General features: G+C 42.9%; 2 protein-coding genes across 6 annotated transcripts in view; both read left to right on the forward strand.

Annotated features, from left to right (window-relative positions):
- The window catches only part of ptprz1b (protein tyrosine phosphatase receptor type Z1b), a 31102-nt gene extending 19658 nt beyond the window's left edge, over window positions 1-11444 (forward strand). The window contains exons 4-32 of one of the 3 annotated variants that reach the window (XM_088406651.1): window positions 111-262; window positions 344-439; window positions 534-600; window positions 722-879; window positions 1590-1737; window positions 2348-2532; window positions 2608-2734; window positions 2812-2861; window positions 3048-3521; window positions 3587-3770; window positions 3856-4047; window positions 4274-4418; window positions 4491-4582; window positions 4658-4743; window positions 6174-6194; window positions 6324-6420; window positions 6490-6572; window positions 7290-7424; window positions 7510-7641; window positions 7718-7875; window positions 7946-8081; window positions 8392-8538; window positions 8613-8706; window positions 8783-8856; window positions 8937-9065; window positions 9143-9295; window positions 9454-9596; window positions 9806-9941; window positions 10297-11444. In XM_088406651.1, coding sequence (XP_088262777.1) covers window positions 111-262; window positions 344-439; window positions 534-600; window positions 722-879; window positions 1590-1737; window positions 2348-2532; window positions 2608-2734; window positions 2812-2861; window positions 3048-3521; window positions 3587-3770; window positions 3856-4047; window positions 4274-4418; window positions 4491-4582; window positions 4658-4743; window positions 6174-6194; window positions 6324-6420; window positions 6490-6572; window positions 7290-7424; window positions 7510-7641; window positions 7718-7875; window positions 7946-8081; window positions 8392-8538; window positions 8613-8706; window positions 8783-8856; window positions 8937-9065; window positions 9143-9295; window positions 9454-9596; window positions 9806-9941; window positions 10297-10440 — 3938 coding nt within the window. In that variant the 3' untranslated portion in view covers window positions 10441-11444. Of the gene's footprint in view, window positions 1-110; window positions 263-343; window positions 440-533; window positions 601-721; window positions 880-1589; window positions 1738-2347; window positions 2533-2607; window positions 2735-2811; window positions 2862-3047; window positions 3522-3586; window positions 3771-3855; window positions 4048-4273; window positions 4419-4490; window positions 4744-6173; window positions 6195-6323; window positions 6421-6489; window positions 6573-7289; window positions 7425-7509; window positions 7642-7717; window positions 7876-7945; window positions 8082-8391; window positions 8539-8612; window positions 8707-8782; window positions 8857-8936; window positions 9066-9142; window positions 9296-9453; window positions 9597-9805; window positions 9942-10296 lie in introns of all 3 variants that reach the window. The other 2 variants (XM_088406650.1, XM_088406652.1) reach the window with 2 other exon arrangements.
- Window positions 11445-12378: 934 nt separating this feature from the next.
- pik3cg (phosphatidylinositol-4,5-bisphosphate 3-kinase, catalytic subunit gamma) lies at window positions 12379-19647 on the forward strand. Of its 3 annotated transcripts, none has more exons than XM_088406145.1 (24): window positions 12379-12555; window positions 13032-13251; window positions 13321-13492; window positions 13579-13841; window positions 14038-14124; window positions 14195-14298; window positions 14361-14530; window positions 14645-14832; window positions 14951-15058; window positions 15263-15347; window positions 15418-15841; window positions 16412-16510; window positions 16571-16706; window positions 16894-16959; window positions 17046-17189; window positions 17414-17495; window positions 17579-17682; window positions 17764-17910; window positions 18022-18112; window positions 18175-18305; window positions 18672-18783; window positions 18846-19003; window positions 19063-19144; window positions 19426-19647. In XM_088406145.1, the coding sequence occupies exons 2-24, from the start codon at window positions 13039-13041 to the stop codon at window positions 19623-19625; spliced, it is 3366 nt and encodes a 1121-aa protein (XP_088262271.1). In that variant the 5' UTR covers window positions 12379-12555; window positions 13032-13038; the 3' UTR covers window positions 19626-19647. The 3 variants fall into 3 exon arrangements, with proteins under 3 accessions (XP_088262271.1, XP_088262272.1, XP_088262273.1); XM_088406146.1 differs by having other exon boundaries at window positions 14198-14298; XM_088406147.1 differs by having other exon boundaries at window positions 13321-13476; window positions 13626-13841.
- The last annotated feature ends 1302 nt before the right edge of the window (window positions 19648-20949 follow it).

The following is a 20949-nucleotide window of genomic DNA, read 5'->3' on the forward strand; positions in this document are numbered from 1 at the left end:
CACATTTAAGTGTAATGTACCCAAATGGGATTTTTCCCAATGTGCCTTCCTCAATGACTTGATAGTGTCTCACAGGCTTAAATACAACTGTGCATGTGCTTGTGTTTTAGTGGCTATCAACGTGGACGGCGACTTCTACATAAGTGGTGGTGGACTGAGTTCCAGGTTTCGTGTCGATACCGTCAATTTCCACTGGGGGCGCTGCAACGCAACTTCCGACGGGTCTGAGCACAGCCTCAATGGAATGAAATACCCTCTTGAGGTACTCAAAACAAACTCTCCCCTCATATATTTACCCTCACGCTAGCTCTGGGCTTACTTGCAGATATTTTTTTTTCTTTAGATGCAAATCTACGCTTATGATCCAGATGCCTTCCGAAGTCTTGAAGAGGCCATCAGGGAGGGAGGCAGGATTGCAGCATTAGCTGTGCTCTTTGAGGTAAGTCAACATGTTGATGTCTGCCCTGGAATTTGCAGAAGGCAATAAATAAAATAAAAACAAATCAATTTACTGAAGAAGTACATGTTTGCAGATCAGCTTGGATGACAACGAGAACCTCGATCCTGTCATCGATGCTGTCAACACTGTCAGTCGATTTGGTGAGTCACCTTTAAAAAAAAATCATTTCACCTCTTCGCCGCTATTGATAACTGAAATATTCACTTTAGTTGTCAAAAAATTGTATTTTTCTTACTCATGCTGTTTCATGTTGTTGGGCAGGAAAGAGTGGATCAATGGAAGCCTTGGCCCTGCAGTCCTTGCTGCCAAACAACACCGCCAAATATTACATTTACAACGGCTCACTGACTTCACCTCCCTGCACAGAAACGGTCGAGTGGGTCGTCTTTAAACACACCGTGCCCATATCGGAAACGCAGGTGAGTAGACAACAAAATGAGGAACAGGCACAGAACAAGCACGATATACTCCCATTCGTTCTTGACTTCTGTGCCCAAAATCACAGCCAAAAAAACAGAAACTCTAATTCAGAGATCCCCAACCACAAGTCCGCGGCCTGGTACAGACCCGTGGATCAACACGTACCGAACCGCATGGGGCGTACCCAAAATAATGATATTTTGGAACTGATTTAGTTAATCAGTTCATTTATTTGTGCTTGATCTTTGTTTTTTGGCGCCACCTCTGGCCCCTGTTGATATTACATTTTGTAGTGAGGAAGGACGGTGCGGCTTCAGTTGAGAGCACTGTCACTGTCAGTGACACACACATTTGTGCTTCATTTATATGATTGATTTAATCAATGTACTTTGTGTACATTTTTGTACATTTTGAGGTGGTACGTGGTGATAAAAAGGTTGGGGACCCCAGCAAATCTAACATAAATACAGAGAGATTGCGGGGGTTGTTTGTTTATAGTACAAACCATATGCGTCCGCATGTGTTAATGTGCATTTGCGTGACGGAAATGAGAGTGACAAGGCATGACACGGGCACATAGGCGCCAAACTAAAAATAGAACTCTCTATTCGCCTGGCACTAACACAAGGCTCTTCCACACTGTGTTTGCTTTGGCATCAAAACAATACTTTTTTTTTCACTGTTCCTCTTGCTGGGCTTCTCTCTGCAGTTGGAGGTGTTTTGCGAGGTGATGACCATGGAGCAAGCGGGCTACGTCATGCTGACAGACTACCTGCAGAATAACTTCAGAGAACAACAGCAGTTCATGGGGCAGGTTTTCGCTTCATACACGGGAGTCGAGGATGTGCCCACTCCTAGTAAGTCACCAATTGTGAATTTTCAAAAAAACGTTACCTGTGATGAACCTCATCATGCATACGTGTCCTCCAAGGTCATCCCCTAAAAGCTGTAATTCGCTATCCCCTCCATCTGCATGAATTTAAACTCTGAAATATAAAGTAGCTTTTTGAGGTTGCCCGACTTTGTAGATCAGGGCCCCCTTTCTCCCCCTCTCAATTTATTCCGCAGCTCTTTTTGAAATTGAAATAAAGTATTCAGTATTTCCGAAAAGAGCCCTTCTGTCTGTAACAAATGTATGTATCGCACAAGCACTGCCCGCTTATCTTTCTCTTCTTCATAAATCCATTGAATCCACCGAAATCAATATGAAGATTGAAAGGTCAAAAACGGCTTTAGTATTTTGATGCATTTTCATGTTGATGTTACCTTACAGCAGCAGTTACCTTGGAGCAGTGGTTAGCACGTCCGCCTCACATTTACGAGACCAGAGTTCAATTTTCTGATACATGCAGAACACTTTTTAAAATCTGAAGCACATTTGAAATGCCTTTATGTACCCCCAGCAGTATTTTTGCGCCAATTTTGAGCACACCGGTCTTACATAATTGACATGCATTTGGACTTTAGCCTGCAGTTCAGCGCCAGAAAACGTTCAAGCTGACGCCCAGAATGAGACGACCATCGTCGTGACATGGGAGCGCCCCCGTGTGGTTTATGACACCACCATCGACTGGTACACCGTCACCTATGAGAGGCTGCAAGGCCAAAACCAGAGAAAGCAGGAGTACAGGACTGACGGGGATCAGGATGTAGTACGTGTACACAGAAAGTCTGTATTTCCATTTGCTACGCTTATTTGTCAACGTCTTTTGTTTATTTATATCCAGGGAGCCTTTATCACCAGCCTGCTAGCCAACAGCAGCTATGTGGTTCAGGTGGTGGCTGTTTGCACCAACGGCCTGAGAGGACGATGGAGTGACCAAATTATAGTGGACATGCCATTAGAGGATCCAGGTACCAACACGGCCAAAGCATGAATTGAAATATACTACATCACATTTACTGTGTGTGTTCTTGCGATTCCTCACAAGAGAGTGAGACCTTTCCTGATGTTTCCAAAGACTTTAAAAGCAGCAAAGAGGTACGAAACTATCTTATGGAACTTTGACAATCCATGCAATATTTTAGCCTCCTAGTCTTTTTATGCATTTCATATGATTTCACACATCGAAACCATCAAAAAGCTAGAGTTGTGTCAAAATTTCCCTCAAAGGTTAAAAGCTACCTTTTTTTACATTGATTTAATAAAATACAACTTTCATTCTAGATGTCACCTAACGTCCGATGGCAGAAGCCGGAGAATCCCAGTCCTCTGGATTTGACTCCAGTAGATCACAGTCCAGTGGAGGAAATCCCAGCAGAGCAGACCAGAGTTTACCAAAACCAACCCACACATCACCCCCAGCTGCAAACAACTCGGAATCCCCCGGCCCAGCCCACCACTCAGGCCACCCCGAAACCTCCTCCTCCCGAGTCGCCCGGGCAGAAAACACGGCTCAACCCCAGCGTGAAAAAGAAACCCAACAAGTCCAAAAGCGACGAGATGAGTAAAAACCAGATCGATGACCGGCGGAGAAGTCGAACGCAACGGATATTTACACATGGCGGCTTGGATGGGAACGGCGCAATCTGGGTCACTGATATAACCCAACAACCGGGCTTCCTGTTTCCTGTTTCTGTGCCAAACACTCAGCCAAGCGTTCGCCGCCAAATCACAGAAGAAGCCTCTCTGCCATATCAGGTAGCGACCATTTAACTTCATCAAACTCCTCAGAACGGATTATCCTTGAACTCTTTGTGTTCCAGACGCAAGATCTCAGCCCAACGTATTCGAATGAGAACAAAAGTGACCCCTCTTCTCCCGAATCGGACCTCTTCTCACCCTCTGTGGAGGACATCCAAGTTACCGACGTTTTCTATGAAGACACAATCAACAGCTCAACCCAAATAGCCCCTTCTTCTACCCTGGAATCTTCTGTCAAACTCCCAGGTCAGCTTCAAGAAATTAAGTCCTTACCAAAAACTCAATGACTTTGAATACTTCCTCAGTGGTCCACCTCATTTTATTCTTACAGGCACCACTGGATCTTCTCTAGAAAGCGATTCCCCCGTCAACAAACCTGTGGAAACCAGCACCTGGTTTTGGATCCCCGATCCTGAGAGGATGGCGACGGACAGCAACACCCTCGCCGATAGCGTCTACAAATCCTTCACCTCCTCCTCGCTCCTCAGGGTGCTCATGCATACCACCCAGCCCATGTTTAATGGTAAGAGCCCATCTTGTCTTGTCATATCTTTTAAGCAACGCAGTTGCATGTCAACCTAATATTTAGCTTGTGCAGAACTTGCTTAAAAATAGTCTTTTTATCTTTACTTTTTAGCAGTAAAATTTCATATTTTTTCTGTCATTAATTTGATACCAAAATTATTTACCATGCAGTTAATACACTTAAAGACGCATTTTTAAAACTTTGTGTAATTTTACTTCATCAGAGGGAAGCAACAGCAGTCACGAATCTCACATCGGATTGGTTGGGAGTGTGGAGCGGGAGAAGAGGACCATCATTCCTCTGGCTGTTGTTTCCACTCTCACCATCCTGTGTCTTCTGGTGCTGATAGGCATTCTGGTCTATTGGAGGTACAAGTTACAAAAACCTTGACGTCACACGGACATCCCACATTTGTTCCTCCCTCTTTATTTAATTCACAGAAACTGTTTCCAGACGGCTAACTTCTACCCCGACGACAGCACATCACCTAAAGTCATATCGGCTCCGTCTACTCCTCTGCTGCTTGCCACAGGTAAGCTTCAACAGTTTCTCATAACATCGCAGTTATTATTTGATACGGGAGCTCCATTCCCCCCTTGTGTGCCAGACGGTCACGAGCCACTGACGGTCAAACAGTTTGTGAAGAACGTCATGGAGCTCCACAACACTAACACTTTCTCCAAGGAGTTTGAGGTGTGTGCAGTATCTGCGACTCGGTTGTAGTTTTGTATTGTTTTGGTGGAGCTGTTAGAGGCAGAGTTTCCACTAGCTGACAGTACATCATCTGTCAAAGCTTTTTAATAACACACTTTCATATCTGCTAACATCATGCTGTTTAGGAAAAGCTATTAGCAACATGTTAGTGTTGGCAAGCATATGTAACAATGTGAAAGAAAGAAGGATGTGCTGCATCAGTGGTTCTCAACTTTTTATGACATTTTTTTTTTTTTTTAGTCTAACCAGCACGAAGCATTTTAATTATGAAATTATTTTTATTTGGCCACTTTCAGCGGTCACTATTTTGTCTATGATTCAGCATCAAAACTATTGCCTATATTTAACTTGATGACTACATTATTTCTCAAATGCATGTTGAAGGCTCAGGGAACGACCAATCAGGGCTCGGCTTGTGACCATTACATGGCCAACAGATGAGCTATGATTGGTTGTTACCCAAGCCTTAGCACAGGCGATGTCATTCTCAGTCGACAGCAAGTAGAAAATGTTTTTAAAGGAAGTAATTTTGCATTGAAACATAATTCTATCAAATAAGTTCAAGATAAATGATGACGTTTTTACAGTTTAATGTTTACATTTTTGATTGATCAAACTTGGGAACTACATTTGTATCAGCATCTCTCACTGTGTTTTACTCAGGAACTTCAGAAAATAGATCATGGAATTGCATCTTTTTGATTTCTGGCTTGTTTGTCAGAAAATACAAAAAAGGAATTGAAATCTTTAATGACATTGCAGATCCACATAAAACCTAAAAAAATAAAGGCTTACAGATTTTTTTTTTTTTTTTTATAAATCAGTTAAACTATGGCTTGATTCATCCAATTAATTTGCTCTCAATTTAAAAAAAAAAAACAACTGTAGTATTCCTGTCACGGCATTAAAATAACTTAAAATAGCTTCTTTTTTTTTTAAGTTGCTGATACTTTTAGAAACTGTTAAAATCCCAACTACCCCCTGAAGTACCTTAATGTACCCCCATTTGAGAACCACTGATCCCCACCAACTTAATAGTCATCAACTCACATTAGTCAATCTAAATTTTGCCTCCTTGGATTGATGTCCAAACGGGTGCATCTGCATGGCATCAGCCCCCTCTGTTTCCTAGCATGAACCTTAAGTGTAAAACACACAGACAGGAAATTCACTGGCGTTCTTTTGACCTTTAAGAGAGAGAAGCACAGTGGGAATGATACATAAGAGATAGCTGGGAAAGAAGAGTTTTGACATAGCGCTCAACCTTTCTGTGTGTAAATGAGCCCCTTGTACCTTGTACCTGCACTGACTCCCTGTCTGCCTGTGTGTCACCACCCCCCAACCCCTCGACTCTCCTTTACCACCGCCATCGTTGTGCTTTCTGCATCCTCACTTCCACCCTCCATTAGATTGTCAAAGAATCTTATGAGGTAAGATGCTCGCCACCCCTTGGAAGTTGACATTTTGAACTGACAGTGTAGTCAGCCAAACGCAATTTTTATTTTTTCAATGTGATTATCGGAGCCCTGATGATTTAAAACATTTGTATTGTGTTATAGGAGGTGCAAGCATGCACAGTGGACATGGGCATCACTGCAGACAGCTCCAGTCAACCCGAGAACAAATCCAAGAACAGATACATCAACATCCTGGCTTGTACGTCTCCATACGATGCTGCTAAATGCGTAAACCAAATGCCATTCCTAAACGATTCCTCCATCCCAGATGACCACAGTAGAGTGAAGCTCACCAACAGTTTGGACAGAGACGGGAAATGTGAAGACTACATCAACGCAAACTTTGTAGATGTGAGTGTTTTTGTTTCTTTTCTTCAATTCAAACGGATACTATTTCAAGGCACATATGTTAGCTAGAAAAGGATGCGAAATGTCAGATCTATGTGGTGCTGTTATTAAACTCCAAGCAAACTTTAACGTGCCTGCCTTTTACGTTTTAAAACTATTCATCCAAAGGAATAAAGATTAATCGTACTGTCCTAAATCATTTACTACAGACGTGAAACGATTCATGAGTGTAGTATACTGCCCTCCTGTGGCCACACTGAGCCCATATTGACAACAATGTAAAAAGAAGGTCTTAAAGAGGCCGTAACATGATATTTAAGTACTTTCCACAGTATAATACGTGCATATAAATTATGTTTGGCGCGTTGCTGTTTACTTGAATCCTCCTCAGCTTCGTAACCAAAATGAAACTAAAAAACGTGGATAAGTTCAGCGTGCATTTTCTCTTGCACAGGCCGTGAGTTGTAAATTGCTCCTGTCTCACTCCTGTCGTCATAAGTGAACTTCAAGCCGTTTTCATCCGCTTGGTCGGAGTGCAGAATAAGCAATGAAGTTTTATAAATGCATCAGTGAAAGAAAATACTACATTGGGAGTGTTTAGGATGAGAAATCAGCATTGGAACATTGTTAGAAGCTCCTAAAAGTTGGCTTTTCAAGTTACGGCCCCATTAAGAAAACTTTTCAGGGTATTTCTTGCCCAACGAACTGTTTTGTCTGCAGGGTTACGAACGTACGAGGGCCTACATCGCGGCCCAGGGTCCTCTCCGAGCAGGCAGGGAAGACTTCTGGAGAATGATCTGGCAGCAGAACATCGGCATCATTGTCATGATCACCAACCTTAAGGAGAAAGGGCGGGTGAGAGGACTTGTTGCGAACTTTTCAGCATTTCTGATTATATCACGTGATTCATCTATTTCTGATTCATTCTGATGGACAACAGACCAAATGTGATCAGTACTGGCCCGAGGATGGTCAAGAGGAATACGGTTCATACCAGGTGACTTTGAAGAGCAGCAAAACCCTAGCTTACTACACACTGCGGACATTTAATGTCAGAGATATGGCAAATAAGGTAAACGTTCTAATACACCTGCTGAGTCTTTCTGAACCAGAACAGACAGGGACCACCAACATCTCTTGTCCTCCAGGCATCTCAGAAGAAATCTGAACACACAGTCCAGCATTACCACTACACCCAGTGGCCAGACATGGGCGTCCCGGAATACACTCTGCCTGTCCTGTCCTTCATCAGAACATCTTCTCGGGCCAGAACGCAGGAAATGGGACCCGTTTTGGTGCACTGCAGGTAGCCTGTTTACATCTGTGTGTGTTTACAAAGGTAAAATGCAGAGTATTATGACAGTTTTGTGTCGCAGTGCCGGCGTAGGGAGAACAGGGACATATATTGTCATAGACAGCATGCTACAGCAAATTGAGGATCAAGGGACGGTCAATGTCCTCGGTTTCCTGAAACATGTGCGGACTCAGAGGAACTTCCTGGTTCAAACGGAGGTAAACACAACACACACAGATTATAGAGTGGTTTCAGCAAATCTGATTTCATGTTTTTTATGCTATAACCGGAAAAGTAGTTTTTCCTATTATTCATTTGATTTATTGACCATATAACAATACTCACGAGGACCCAGCTGATTAATTTGTGTCTCGGAGGGATGTATTTAACTTGCGAAGACATAACAGTGAACACAAATGAATCGACTGGCCCTCAGGCATATTTGAAATAATGGACCTGTTGTATGGTGCACTGACTGACAAAGATATTTTGGAAAATTCCAAAATGTGTTGTTGTTCTTTCCTCTAGGAGCAGTATGTGTTCATTCACGACGTCTTAGTGGAGGCAATCTTGAGCCGCCACACCTGCGTCACCTGCGACCAACTCCACTCGTACGTATCCGGCCTGCTGACACCTGGAGCTTCAGGCCGGACGCGCATGGACAAGCAATTCAAGGTACGTGCTGTACAAGCACTCGCTGTGTGTTCCGTAGCTTTTACCTTCCGATAAGATTTGATGGGATTTTTCAGTTGATCAGTCAGCGGCAAGCGAAACACGCCGACTACAGCACGGCTCTGCGAGACGGCAACGCTATGAGGAACCGGGCCAGAGCGCTCATGCCCGGTGAGCTTCAAATTCTCATAAACTTCCCCAAGATCCCCTCAAGTCATATTTAAGCTAGTGCGTCTTGGATTTGCAGTGGAGAGATCAAGAGTTTGTCTAACTGCTACAGAAGCAAACTCCTCCGGCTACATCAACGCCTCCTATGTCCTGGTAAAAACAACTTCAAAACATCACGCATTCAAGTATTTTTTTTTTAAACCAAAAATGCTTATTTTTGCTTTTAATCGCAGGGCCACCGCCACAGTAAGGAGTTCATTGTAAGTCAGACGCCGCTCAGCAGCACTGTGGAGGATTTCTGGCGAATGATCTGGGAGCACAACGCGCATGCCGTGGTCCATCTGCCCGACCCGCATTGTCAAGTATGTGCATGATTTTTAAGATGTACATTTGCAACTTCAAATGCACTGTATACACAATAGTATATGTGTATTTGCAGAGCGAGGACGGGGGTCTGTGTGCGTATCGGCCTTCCGAAGATCAAATAATGAACTTCGAGGGATTCACTGTGTCGCAATCAGGGGAGAGGCACGTTTGTCTCTCCAATGACGACAAAGTGCTCGTGCAGGACGTCACGTTAGAATCCACGCAGGTACTCGCCACTATTTAAAGTTACATTCACTTCTTATCGGTTCTGAATTAATAGCCGCATTTGCACGGCTTCTATTTCTAATGGTCTAGTTGTTGCAAAAATAACGTGGTTGTCATTTGGGGATTAAACTGGATCCAATCTAACATATTCTTTTCTAGAACAATTACGCTCTGGAGGTTTGTCTGTACAGCGCCTCCTGCTGGCCGAACCCTGACAGCCCCATTCGGAATTGTTTTGAACTTATCAACATAGTCCATGAACACAGCAGACGCACACCAGGACCTACAGTAGTGCACGACCCGTGAGTACCATTTCTCATGTCCTATTTCGCATGTGGTTAGCTCGTCCGCCTCACAGTTCGGGGACCAGCTCGGGGTGTCTGAAGTCCGCTGAAATAGGCAGCAGCGAGCCTGTGACTCTTGTGAGAATAAGCAGCGACAGAAAATGGATAGATTTCATGTCTTATTTGACTCTTGTCCACCTTTTAATACCTAACCATATTTTGTGTAGGTTGGGAGGCGTGACGTCAGGTCTCTTTTGCGCCCTCACCACTTTGTCCAATCAGCTTCAAGAGGAGGGGCAAGTGGATGTCTACCAGGTGGCACGTATGACCAATCTCATGAGACCAGGGGTGTTTAATGACATCGTAAGCACTCAAAACACACACATGCGCTTATCAACAATGCACATATCTCTTTCAGTGCCAAGCGTTATTGGAAAAGGCAACCCCTAAAGTGCCAGCCGATGTTTAGCATTTTCACTCATCTTTCAAGGCCTACAGAATATTATATATATATATATATATATATATATATATATATATATATATATATATATATATATATATATATATATATATATATATATATATATATATATATATATTACTACAAACCAGAAGGAAGACAAGTAGCTTTTACTCGCGAGGAGAGCGGACAGATCTCCTACTGGTCTTAATGCACACCTCGTCTTTAACAAAGAGACATGTTGTCACCTCTTAGGAGCAGTACCAGTATCTGTACCGGGCCGTGCTGAGTCTGGTAAGCAGCCAGGAGGACCAGCGAGCGCTCCAGAGTCCAGAAACCAATGGATCAGTGTTGCTGGGGAAGACCAACATTGCTGAAAGCCTTGAGTCACTCATGTAGATGATATACTCTCATATACTGTACACATAAACACAACAGATCAGTGTTGAAGCTCCTCTGCAAGCGTACCAAGAACTGTGAGTACTTTTTACACACTTTAGTCTTCATTCTAAAATGGCATGACTAAGAGTTGAAGCCAAATTCACTTCCTGTCAAAATCACCAGTCATGTGATGACTCATAATGTGAAAAAAACTGTACCAGAAAACTATTCTCAGCTGAGCAAAAAAAAAAAAAAAAAACGGACACAGCCTAATTCAAAATTCTGAACGTTCCAAATGTTCTCTTTATGCATTTGCTTCCCTCATTTCCAGCATTTAAACAGTTTACCCATTACAAATGACTACCTATAAAAAACAAATAAATACATTTCCTGTGGTAATTCCCTCCTTCACTTGCTGATTTTTTTTTTTTTTTTTAATATTTAAAAAAAAAAGTAGTTCTGGGTAACTTCCTCAAAGGCTGTTGTCTCTGCCCTTGGCTCTGTGGCCTTTTGTACTCATCCACGCGCTTGTACTTTATAAGCTCTTTTGCTAATGCGACTGTTTGACTAAACCAAAATAATGCTCTGTGATTTTTTTACTAAAGGTGGCCAATGTCTTGTTTGCACTTGTCTAATGTGAAAAGTTAGACATTCCTTCCAAAATCTGTCATGCGTATTGAGCATTTTTGTCAGTATTTTGTCCCCAATCAGAAACGATCGGTCAATAAACCAACCGGCTTTCTTCGAAATCATTTTTTGTGTGTAAATATCCCTTAAATACCAAAAGTCCAAATTACTGTATGTTTTTACTGTATCTATATTTTCTATGACATTTTCTAGCCATTTACACATGCTGTATAACTGTGTGGATTCTATTTGGTAATTCCACATATGGAGCATAGATTTAACTCATTAACACTTTTTTTTCATTGTTCCGGTAATAGTAACATGTTAACACATTTATCTGCAGAAATATGCGCAGTATGTAAATAGCAACAGATTGAATAAAGACTTGAATATGACTTTTAGAAAATCGGTGTCTTATTGAACACACATGAATCCCAATAAAGTGTTTTGTTTTTTTCAAACTTTCCAATGCATCAAATCAAATATATTTCGATTCATATAAAAATGAATTTGGTGTGCAGTGTTAGGAGTAATGCATTACAAAATTAATGTGATTACTATAACTGTAAAGAACTTCCCAAGTAAGATGATCAGCAAATCATCTCGGAAGATCTTTTTGCCTCATTGCCTCGCACCTGTTTTGTTTCCGCCCCGTCGACTTATAAGCGAGGTGGACTTGTACTCGGAGAAATACAGTAAGTACTGTACTTGATTGTACCTGTTGTGGTGACGCTCCTGTACCAGTGGACTCAGAGAGACACCTTGGCGATGTGAGACAGCAGCATCGGCCCGCAGGTAAATAAAAATCTTAGAAACATGTCATATCTGCTTGCACTATAGTCTCTTTTTCTACCAAAACTCATCCCAAAATACAACTCTAAAACTATCTTTAGGATACTCACTTTAACCGTGACATTATGCTGGAAAAGTCCATCACAAAATCACAATTATCATGCAGTTGCTTAATTTGGCCGCTAGGTAGTAGCAAACATCCCTCTATCCATTCATTTTCTATAGTCGCTTTTCCTCACTAAGATTGCTGGTATGGAGAACCAAAAGTACCAAAATTCAAAACATCAATGAACCATTCAATTATTAAATAAACGTTTAAATAATTAAATAAATGTTTGATTCGATGGATGAAACAATTATTAAATTAATGACTCTTTTATTCAATCATTGAATAGTAACTTTGTTAATTGTTTTTTGGCACTTTCGGGATTCCAAACGCTGGTAGTAGCAAACACGAATACTGTAACTGAGCATTAAACCAGCCGTCGTTATATTTCCGACTAGCCCTTTATTTTGAAGGAATCACCGGACGCTGCTTAACTATTCATGCAACCATGTCACGCCAACTCATTACCGCCACGGCGAGTCAATGTACTTTTTAATGTTTTAAAGTGCGCTTTGGTTCGCTTTAACGGTAACGTGTTCTGTTCGCCTCGCTTAAATGCCGAATCTCGGGTTGGTTACTGCGGGTGTTAACACCTTCCACGTCTGTTGGTGAGTTTTCCTTCGAGACTTTTTGAAACTTGTACCGTTATAGTCAAACTTCTCGTGTGCAACTTCCGCTAAAGTTGTTTTTCCACTTTCATTTTGCTCCAAGTAGCTACTTTGTGACATATTCAGCACAAATATAACCAAGTATTTTAATTTAGTGTTACGTTTGTGTTGCTTCGGATTCATACTCTCTACTTTAGCTTCCAAAACAAAACAAAAACATTACATCCTGTGTATTAAAAATATAAATAAAAATGTTAGCAAAGCGTTTCAGCATACGGAATATATATATATATATATATATATATATATACACACTTTTTAGCTTATGCTTGTTTTGGGACAGACGTTTCACAAGACCATAGGTGTGTATTTGTACTATTTTTGGTTTTAGGTCTGGGCTCCTACTAGAACATTCCCTCTGTTACCCTGGGAAAGTTCTAGTCCTACAGAAAATAATGTCACTATCGCTCCTTCAGCTAGGTGATGGACGAGCAGCCGATCCAGGCTAGCGACGACGAGAGAGTGGTCTTGAGAGAAGACAGCAGGCGGCGAAGACGAAGGAAAGCCATCACGTCGTCCTCCTGCGCCTCCATGGATAACGTCACCGTTGAGTTCGTTCTCCCCACTGCGGCGCGGGGCACCGATTGCCCCGATTCGCTGCAACTGGAGGTTGCGGGAAACTGGACAGTTGAACAGGTCGCTCGTTGTTATCTAATTGTCCATTCAAGTGACACTTGAGGTGACTATGAAAATCTGTGCTCCCAGGTTAAGGCTCAAGTGTGGGTCAATGCGGTGACATCCAACCTCTGTCCGGAATTCTACCAGCGATTTTCTCCTGACCACTGCATACTGCTTTACCAGAAGAAAGGAAACACGTGCGAGATCTATGACAAGCACCAAGTCTTTCAGACGCTGGACTGCGTACGTTACTGGAGAGGTTTGTTTTGGGGAAAACTACGTGTCTGAAGCAGTGACTCTTGATCAAGCTAGAAGGAAACGTGGATCTTTCTTATTTTTTCATAGCCTTGAAAAAAGATGTTGGCCGAATAAAGCTGGTGCCTCGTCCGCAGCCCTCGGATGAGACCCTTCAGTACCAGCGGTACCTCAATTACCTGATCGGCTACGACGTCACCGACGTTAGCAACGTGCACGACGACGAGCTAGAGTTCACGCGTCGGAAGCTGCTGACGCCACGACGCATCGAGCTGTCTGACCGCGACGCAAAGCTTTACTCCATGGACCCATGGGTGACACACAAGCTGTTCCCAGAGCACCTGCTAGGGAAGGTATGGTCAAATTTTAACTGTTGAGTCTTTGTTCTAAAAACACATTATCTGTGAATTGGTGCCATATGATGAGGAAGCTAGAACTTCTCGTTCTCGTCAACTTGGAGTTTTATCTTATCTTGGTTGTACAGATGCTGTGTATTTTCGAACTTTTGATGTGCATTATGTTCTTGTTCCGTTCTATTGATCATCTCAGGTCAGCAACGGTCACATCCTCGTAGTTATCCACATCCGCACAGTCAGTCAGACAATCAAGGTGTCCATTGATGAGACACCAGCAGAGGTACGCTAAAATAGTCCACTTCATGATCTCAATTCGTTTTGTGATTTCTCACAAACTTGCCTGTCTCAAGCAGGTTTTGTCCAGCTTCTTCTCCAAAATGGCAAACAAAAGAGGTTTGCTAGGTATCCCTGACAGCACCTGCGAGACGGATTTTGTGCTCCGTGTGTGTGGCAGGTTTGTTCTCATCAAGTAAGCTACCAAGTCAATTGAGTTGGTTACATTGGTTCTTTGGACAGGGAGGAGTACTTGTATGGAGATAAACCGCTGCACAACTTCAACTGGATCCGTCAGTGTCTGAAGAACAATGAGGAGATCCACTTGGCTCTGGAGAAGCTGCCGGATCTTGAACTGGATCTAGTTCGTGAAGAAGACTGGGCTCAAGTGGATGATTGCACTGGTGTCGCAGGTCATTACACTTGCACAAATATAAACAAATAACAGACCTGAACTATCCAAGAAACACACAAAAACAGTAACAATAATTCATTTGGAGCTATTATACAATTTTGTCTTATCCCAGGCACGCATGAACAGCTGACCATCGATGAGAAGGATCACGAGCGAGTCTTCACCGTCTCCATGTGGGATTGTAACAGGAAGTTCCGGGTGAAGGTGCTTGGAATCGACATCCCGACTCTTCCTAAAATTCCCGACTTTGTCGTCTTCATTGAGGCTAGCATCTTTCACAGTCAACAGCTTCTTGCCCAGGTGGATAAGCTATGCTGATTTTAAAAAATGATTTTTTTTCTTAGTCTGAAAGAGAAAGCTAAAATTAGTTTCTAAAAACATAAATAATCAACACTATGACTCCATTTTGTACGAATAGGAGCGGACGGCTCCCAAAGCCTTTAATGAAGAGGTGTTGTGGAACTGCTGGTTAGAATTTAACATTAAAATCAAGGATCTCCCTAAAGGGTCCAGACTCAACCTCCAGGTAAAGTTCTTTTTTTTTTTTTTTTTTTTTGCATTGGTTAGGGGGTATTTGTCTAAAAAATATTTCACAGCGGGTATAAACTTGAAAAGTTCAAAACTACTGGTCAATATTATACATTTTCACCCATGGCGTGACTTCTCTAATGAACAGAGGATCACTATAATAATGTCGTGACTACGCTACGGCATATAATTTACTTCCCAGGTGGTGTGCAGGAAACAACCTCAGACCCCAACCTTGAAAGGATCCTCCCACCAGGATAACGCCTCAGCGGGCGGAAGTCACGACGGTAAGTCCGTCTCAAATCCTGCCGAACCTTCACAAAGCAAGCCTCATCTCTGCTGCTTCCGTTTATCAAGGCAAGACCAAGAGCCGCCTCTTGTACTACGTCAACCTGCTGCTGATCGACCACCGCTCGCTGCTGCGCCAGGGCGAGTTCGTCCTGCACATGTGGAAAATGCCCGAAAAGAGCGAGGAAAGCAGCAGCAGCAGCATCAACGCCGACAAGCTGACGTCGGCCACCAACCCGGACAAGGCTTCGTCCATGGCTATCGCCATCTTACTGGATAAGTACTGCTACCCCGTGGTGCTCCCCAAAAGCCGTGACGTGAGTCGGGACGGCGGTCCCGCGACGGAGGACGCAGAGCGAGGTCAGAGGGAGATGCCCAATCACCTGAGGAAACAGTTTGGCGCCATCGTGGCGACTGATCCACTGCATCCATTGAGTCCTGAGGACAAAGAACTGCTTTGGCATTTTCGGCACGAGTGTATGCGTGATCCCAGGTATTTAGATAAACATATACAGTAGTGAATATAAAACTTTGCACACCCCCGATGATACAACTTTTTTTTTAAAGAGAAAAAAAAGATTTTACTCCGTCATTATGTCCTATAAACCTGAGGTTCCCAACCTGCCGCGCTGAAATATTGAGCTATTTCCGCTTTATGTATTCCTGAAAGTGGCTTTATTTTGAGAAACTTTTCATTTGAAAACTGGACAGATTCTCTTAGATTCATTTCAGTCACTTGAGCGCCAAAATTTAACTCACAAATAAGTTAAACATGTGAGAAATAGACGTCTTTGGGAAGGATAAAAGACTCAGTCAGGAGACAGGTGACAAGCCTACAACTAAAAAAATAAAAAAGAAGCTTTTAACAGGCAATACTAGGAGTTCTGCTTGAAATAGTGGAAAAAAAAGAACCCACAAACTGACAAGGAATGGATTCTCTACCTTTTTGCTCCCAATGCAGATGAGCTCGCAAAATGGCAAAACAGGGGTGTGTAGACATTTTCTATAATCTCTGCTTGAATTTCATCCAAGGCACCCAACCTTCACAAAGTCTCTCTGTCAGGGCCTATCCAAAACTGCTGTCGTCAGTCAGCTGGGGGAAACAGGAAGACGCCCTGGCCACCCACCGACTCTTGGAGCGCTGCACTGCTTGGGACAGCAGGTAAGAATATTTCCACCGCTTTTAAAAACCTACCTTACAATTCTTGTTGTCGCACGTCAGTGTTTTGGACGTCGGCTTGGCCATGCAGCTGCTCGACTGCCACTACTCCGACGCTCAAGTCCGCTCCATGGCCGTGAGGAAGTTGGAGACACTGGAGGACGACGACGTGCTGCGATACCTTCTGCAACTTGTCCAGGTCCCTTTATTGTTGCATCCCAGCAGCCTCTTAAATCTGGCTTTCAAAAAGCGTATGATTTTTGTCATGTGTAAACAGGCCACTTGTGTGTGTTTGTGTATGTGTGTGTGTGTGTGTATGTGTGTGTGCTTTCCATGCATCATTCTACAGCCAAATTGACTCAAAATATTTGTTTCTGTGTATCTAGGCTGTTAAATTTGAACCCTACCACGACAGCGCCCTTGTCAGGTTCTTACTCAAAAGAGCTCTGCGGGTAAGCATAAAAGAAAAATGCAGCAAATATCTTCAGTAAAGGTAAAAATAAATTCATGGATTCTACATTTGCTCTTTGCATTTCAGAGTAAGCGCATCGGACATTTCCTCTTCTGGTTCCTACGCAGCGAAATTGCCCAGTCCAAACATTACCAGCAGAGGTTTGCGGTTCTGCTGGAGGCCTATTTGCGAGGATGTGGAGAGGCCATGCTGCAGGATTTTGGGAAACAGGTGTGTGTGTACAGTTTTCTTTTCGATTTAAGAGGAAATTAATTGGAACATAAAACACCTTCCTGCTAAATTGTGTTCTGGTGATTCCTTTGCGAAACGTATGCCCTATATTTTGTTATTTTACCAAAATACTTTGCACTGTTTTGGGAGTACTTGGTTTGGCTATTTCATAGGGGGTACATCATTGAAAAAGGGTTGAGAACCCCCGCATGTATGAATTGCAGGTGGAGGTGACCGAGGCTCTGCAGAAAGTCACCCGAGAGATCAAGACCATGTCTCCAGACAAGTATGACGTCACAGCACAAGGTCAGTACAAATAATATACGTACTCCTCATATAGTATGATTACAGTGGAACTGATTTATTAACCAATTATTGTTTATTTTCAGTGGTGTGTCAGATGCGTCAACGGCTGGAGACACTCCAGTTGTCCGGTCTTCCACAGGGCTTCAGGGTCCCGTATGATCCCGGACTAAGAGCTGGAGGCCTACTGGTAACTGAAGACACACACTGTAGAAACTCTGTGACTCATAAGTTTTATTTTATTTTATTTTTTGTGGTGGGGGGGACTCAGATTGAGCAGTGCAAAGTGATGGCCTCCAAAAAGAAGCCGCTGTGGCTGCAGTTTAAAAGAGCCGACCCCACCACTTTATCCAAGGACCCTATTGGGATCATCTTCAAGCACGGGGATGACCTCAGACAGGACATGCTCATCCTGCAGGTGCTACACGGGCTCATTTCCTCCTCATCGCTTTTCTTAATGAACACATAGCTGTTTCAACTCATTTTTTTAATTTCATACTTAGGTTTTGTGGTTCTTGTTTCCTGACAGATTCTGCTGATCATGCAGTCCATCTGGGAGACAGAATCTCTGGACTTGTGCCTGCTGCCTTACGGCTGCATCTCCACAGGGAACAGGATAGGTTAGTCTCAATAGCGAGGGCCCCTATTTTATTCCATACACGATCCCCAAATTGTCTCTTAGGTATGATCGAGATTGTGAAGGACGCCACCACCATCGCTAACATCCAGCAAAGTGTCGTCGGAAGCACGGGCGCCTTCAAAGACGAAATCCTGCATCAGTGGCTGCGGGACAAGTGTTCTGGTGAAGACAAGGTATGACGCGATTGGAAAACCTTGTTTTGAACGAAGTCTGTCACATGGTTTTTCTGTAGTATATTTCAAGGGGAAAGTGAAGTGAAAAAAATATATCCTTTTTTTTAAGGCCATATTGCCCAGCCCTCTTTGAAGTTTTGTTTGTTTTCCTCTCAGCGTTAGAAGGAAGTAAGACAAACGGCAGACAGGAAAAGGACGTGGGCTTCAGTGGTTTCCTGTCACACAATGCACATTTAAGCTACTTTTGGACTCGTCACCTGCACTAACTGCGTCTATTACATCCACATTTGCCATGTTTTCAATGAACTATAAGCAAATTTATAAGCCCAGTTGGGAGAGGAAGTTGTGACAAAGTTGTTTTTCCAGTTCCAGCAGGCCGTGGAGAGGTTTTTGTATTCCTGTGGCGGTTACTGTGTGGCCACTTACGTCCTGGGCATAGGCGATCGGCACAACGACAACATCATGATCACCGAATCCGGTAACCGTTCTCGGTTTTGGTTTTCACGATGGATACGACGGGAAATTTTTGCTCTGCCGCAGGGAATCTCTTCCACATCGACTTTGGTCACATCCTGGGGAACTACAAGAGCTTCATGGGTATCAGTAAGGAGTGGGTTCCCTTTGTGCTCACGCCAGACTTCCTGTATGTCATGGGAACGTCGGGGAAGAAAAGCAGCCCCCACTTTCAGAAATTCCAGGTGCTTAATCCAGAATGTAACACATGTATGCACATTTATTACTTGAATTTCTGTTTCAGGAAGTGTGCGTGAAAGCTTACCTCGCTCTTCGTCACCACACCAACCTGCTCATTATCCTTTTCTCCATGATGCTGATGACTGGTATGAGGCCTTCTGTTTTTATTTCACAGTCAACATCGCCTGCATTCAATCCTGACATTAAATACAATGTCAATAATTCAACAGTTTTGGCATCACGATTTTATGCTTTCATTCTTCTGATGTGTGTGTATTGGCCACCAGGGGCAGTGTACCCTATATTTACAAATAAGCTGAATATATATAGCATGCTAGCATGCAATTAAAAAAACGGGGCTTGATTACATGCATTAAAAAAAAAAAAACATATTGTAATGGGGTTACATTTTCTTGGTCCATAATAGGCATGCCCCAGCTCACCAGCAAGGAGGATATTGAGTACATCCGCGAGGCGCTGACCGTCGGCCGGAGCGAAGACGAGGCGCGGCGCCACCTCCTGGACCAAATTGAGATTTGTAGAGAGAAAGGCTGGATGGTACAGATAAACTGGTTTGTTCACCTGGTGCTCGGAATCAAGCAGGGGGTGGAGAAACGCTCGGCATGACGGTCACCCCCCCCCCCCCCCCCCCCCCCCCAAAAAAAAAAAAAAAAATGTGCATAAATATATTCCAGCTATACCGCACTTCACTTGCCAGAGTATATCGCCGTACAGTTTTTTGAAAATATCTACATGTCTGCAATACTGCTCTTTATAGTTTATAGTGATTTAGTCGTTTTTTATAGAAATTTTAATTTCTGTCTCTTAATAATCACCTATTGAATGCCATACTTTAGGCATTACTGTCGTCTAGTTGTGTTTACGGCACACAGCACTTACTGCGTAGAGTATTAAATGTTTTTTTTTACGTTGTTTACAAAAAATATTTTATAAAGGTTTTATATGTTTCAAGAGCATGCGTTCAGGGTTGTAGATCTCACATGCATCATGAAGGGTGAAACAATAAAAAAAATAAATAAAATAAAGTTCTTTCACATTGACTTTTAATTGTAGTTTGATTTAACAGTATAACTTTTCACCACAAGAGGGCGCGCTGTACCATAAGACAGGCCTGTCGAGCATCCTAATTGTGCCATCTTTTTCCGTCTTAATCATTGACATTGTCTCAGCAGATGAGTGGGTGTAGGTGAACACGACTGAAACCCTTTCTTCTTGTTTTCTTCTCACTGTGGCGTTAAACTGCAAATGGCTTTTGTCAGAACAGAAAAAAAGCCCCCTCGTTCCTCAGCTCTTTATGGCTCCTTAAAGCTTTTTAGCACGCCTTTGTGGCTCGTGTGGAGGCTGAAGCGATTTACTGAATATGCAGAAATGTGAATGGAGATGCGGGGACAAAAAAAAAAAAGAAGTGTCTTTTAAATGCATTTTGCGGCACAAATTGAAGGGGAACAAATACTGATGCACCATCGCTCCTGAAAGCTCATTTGTGTCCACTGGAGTGGACATTTATATTTGATCATTATTACTACTATTACATCAAATGATGTTTTCTATATTACTGTAACCTTGCCGCCATATAGAGCCAAATTGGACAAAACGATGGACGCTAATGAATAGACTGGGTTTCAGGGGGAAATCATTTTAATTTAGTTGTCCAATTGCACTGCTTTTTGCTAACCTTGTCAGCTGAGGAGTTTCAGAGAGGAAAGTAGTGTGATGTATTCTCATATTTCTGGTTCCTTTCCAGGAACTTGTGAACCAGATCAGACAGCAAGGGAATTTGCTTGTTCCTTATGGGTGCATGTCTCATAGCGGACACGTGTGTTTCCAAGGACTTTGCACAACTATTTGCTTGAAACCATCGTCCGTATTCATGCTTGACTTGAGGTTCGTAACACATCGCTGATGCTCAATTCATGTCCTATAAAAGAGC

Source organism: Hippichthys cyanospilos, chromosome 22 (genome assembly GCF_059441005.1).
Source record: "Hippichthys cyanospilos isolate Australia breed blue-spotted pipefish chromosome 22, RoL_Hcya_1.0, whole genome shotgun sequence".
NCBI lineage: Eukaryota > Metazoa > Chordata > Actinopteri > Syngnathiformes > Syngnathidae > Hippichthys > Hippichthys cyanospilos.

Coding starts and splice junctions, on each gene's coding strand:
- pik3cg (XM_088406145.1), top strand. CDS start 13,039: ATGGACGAGCAGCCGATCCAGGCTAGCGACGACGAGAGAGTGGTCTTG. Junction 17,190..17,413: donor TGCAGGATTTTGGGAAACAG/GTGTGTGTGTAC, acceptor TATGAATTGCAG/GTGGAGGTGACCGAGGCTCT. Junction 17,496..17,578: donor GTATGACGTCACAGCACAAG/GTCAGTACAAAT, acceptor GTTTATTTTCAG/TGGTGTGTCAGATGCGTCAA.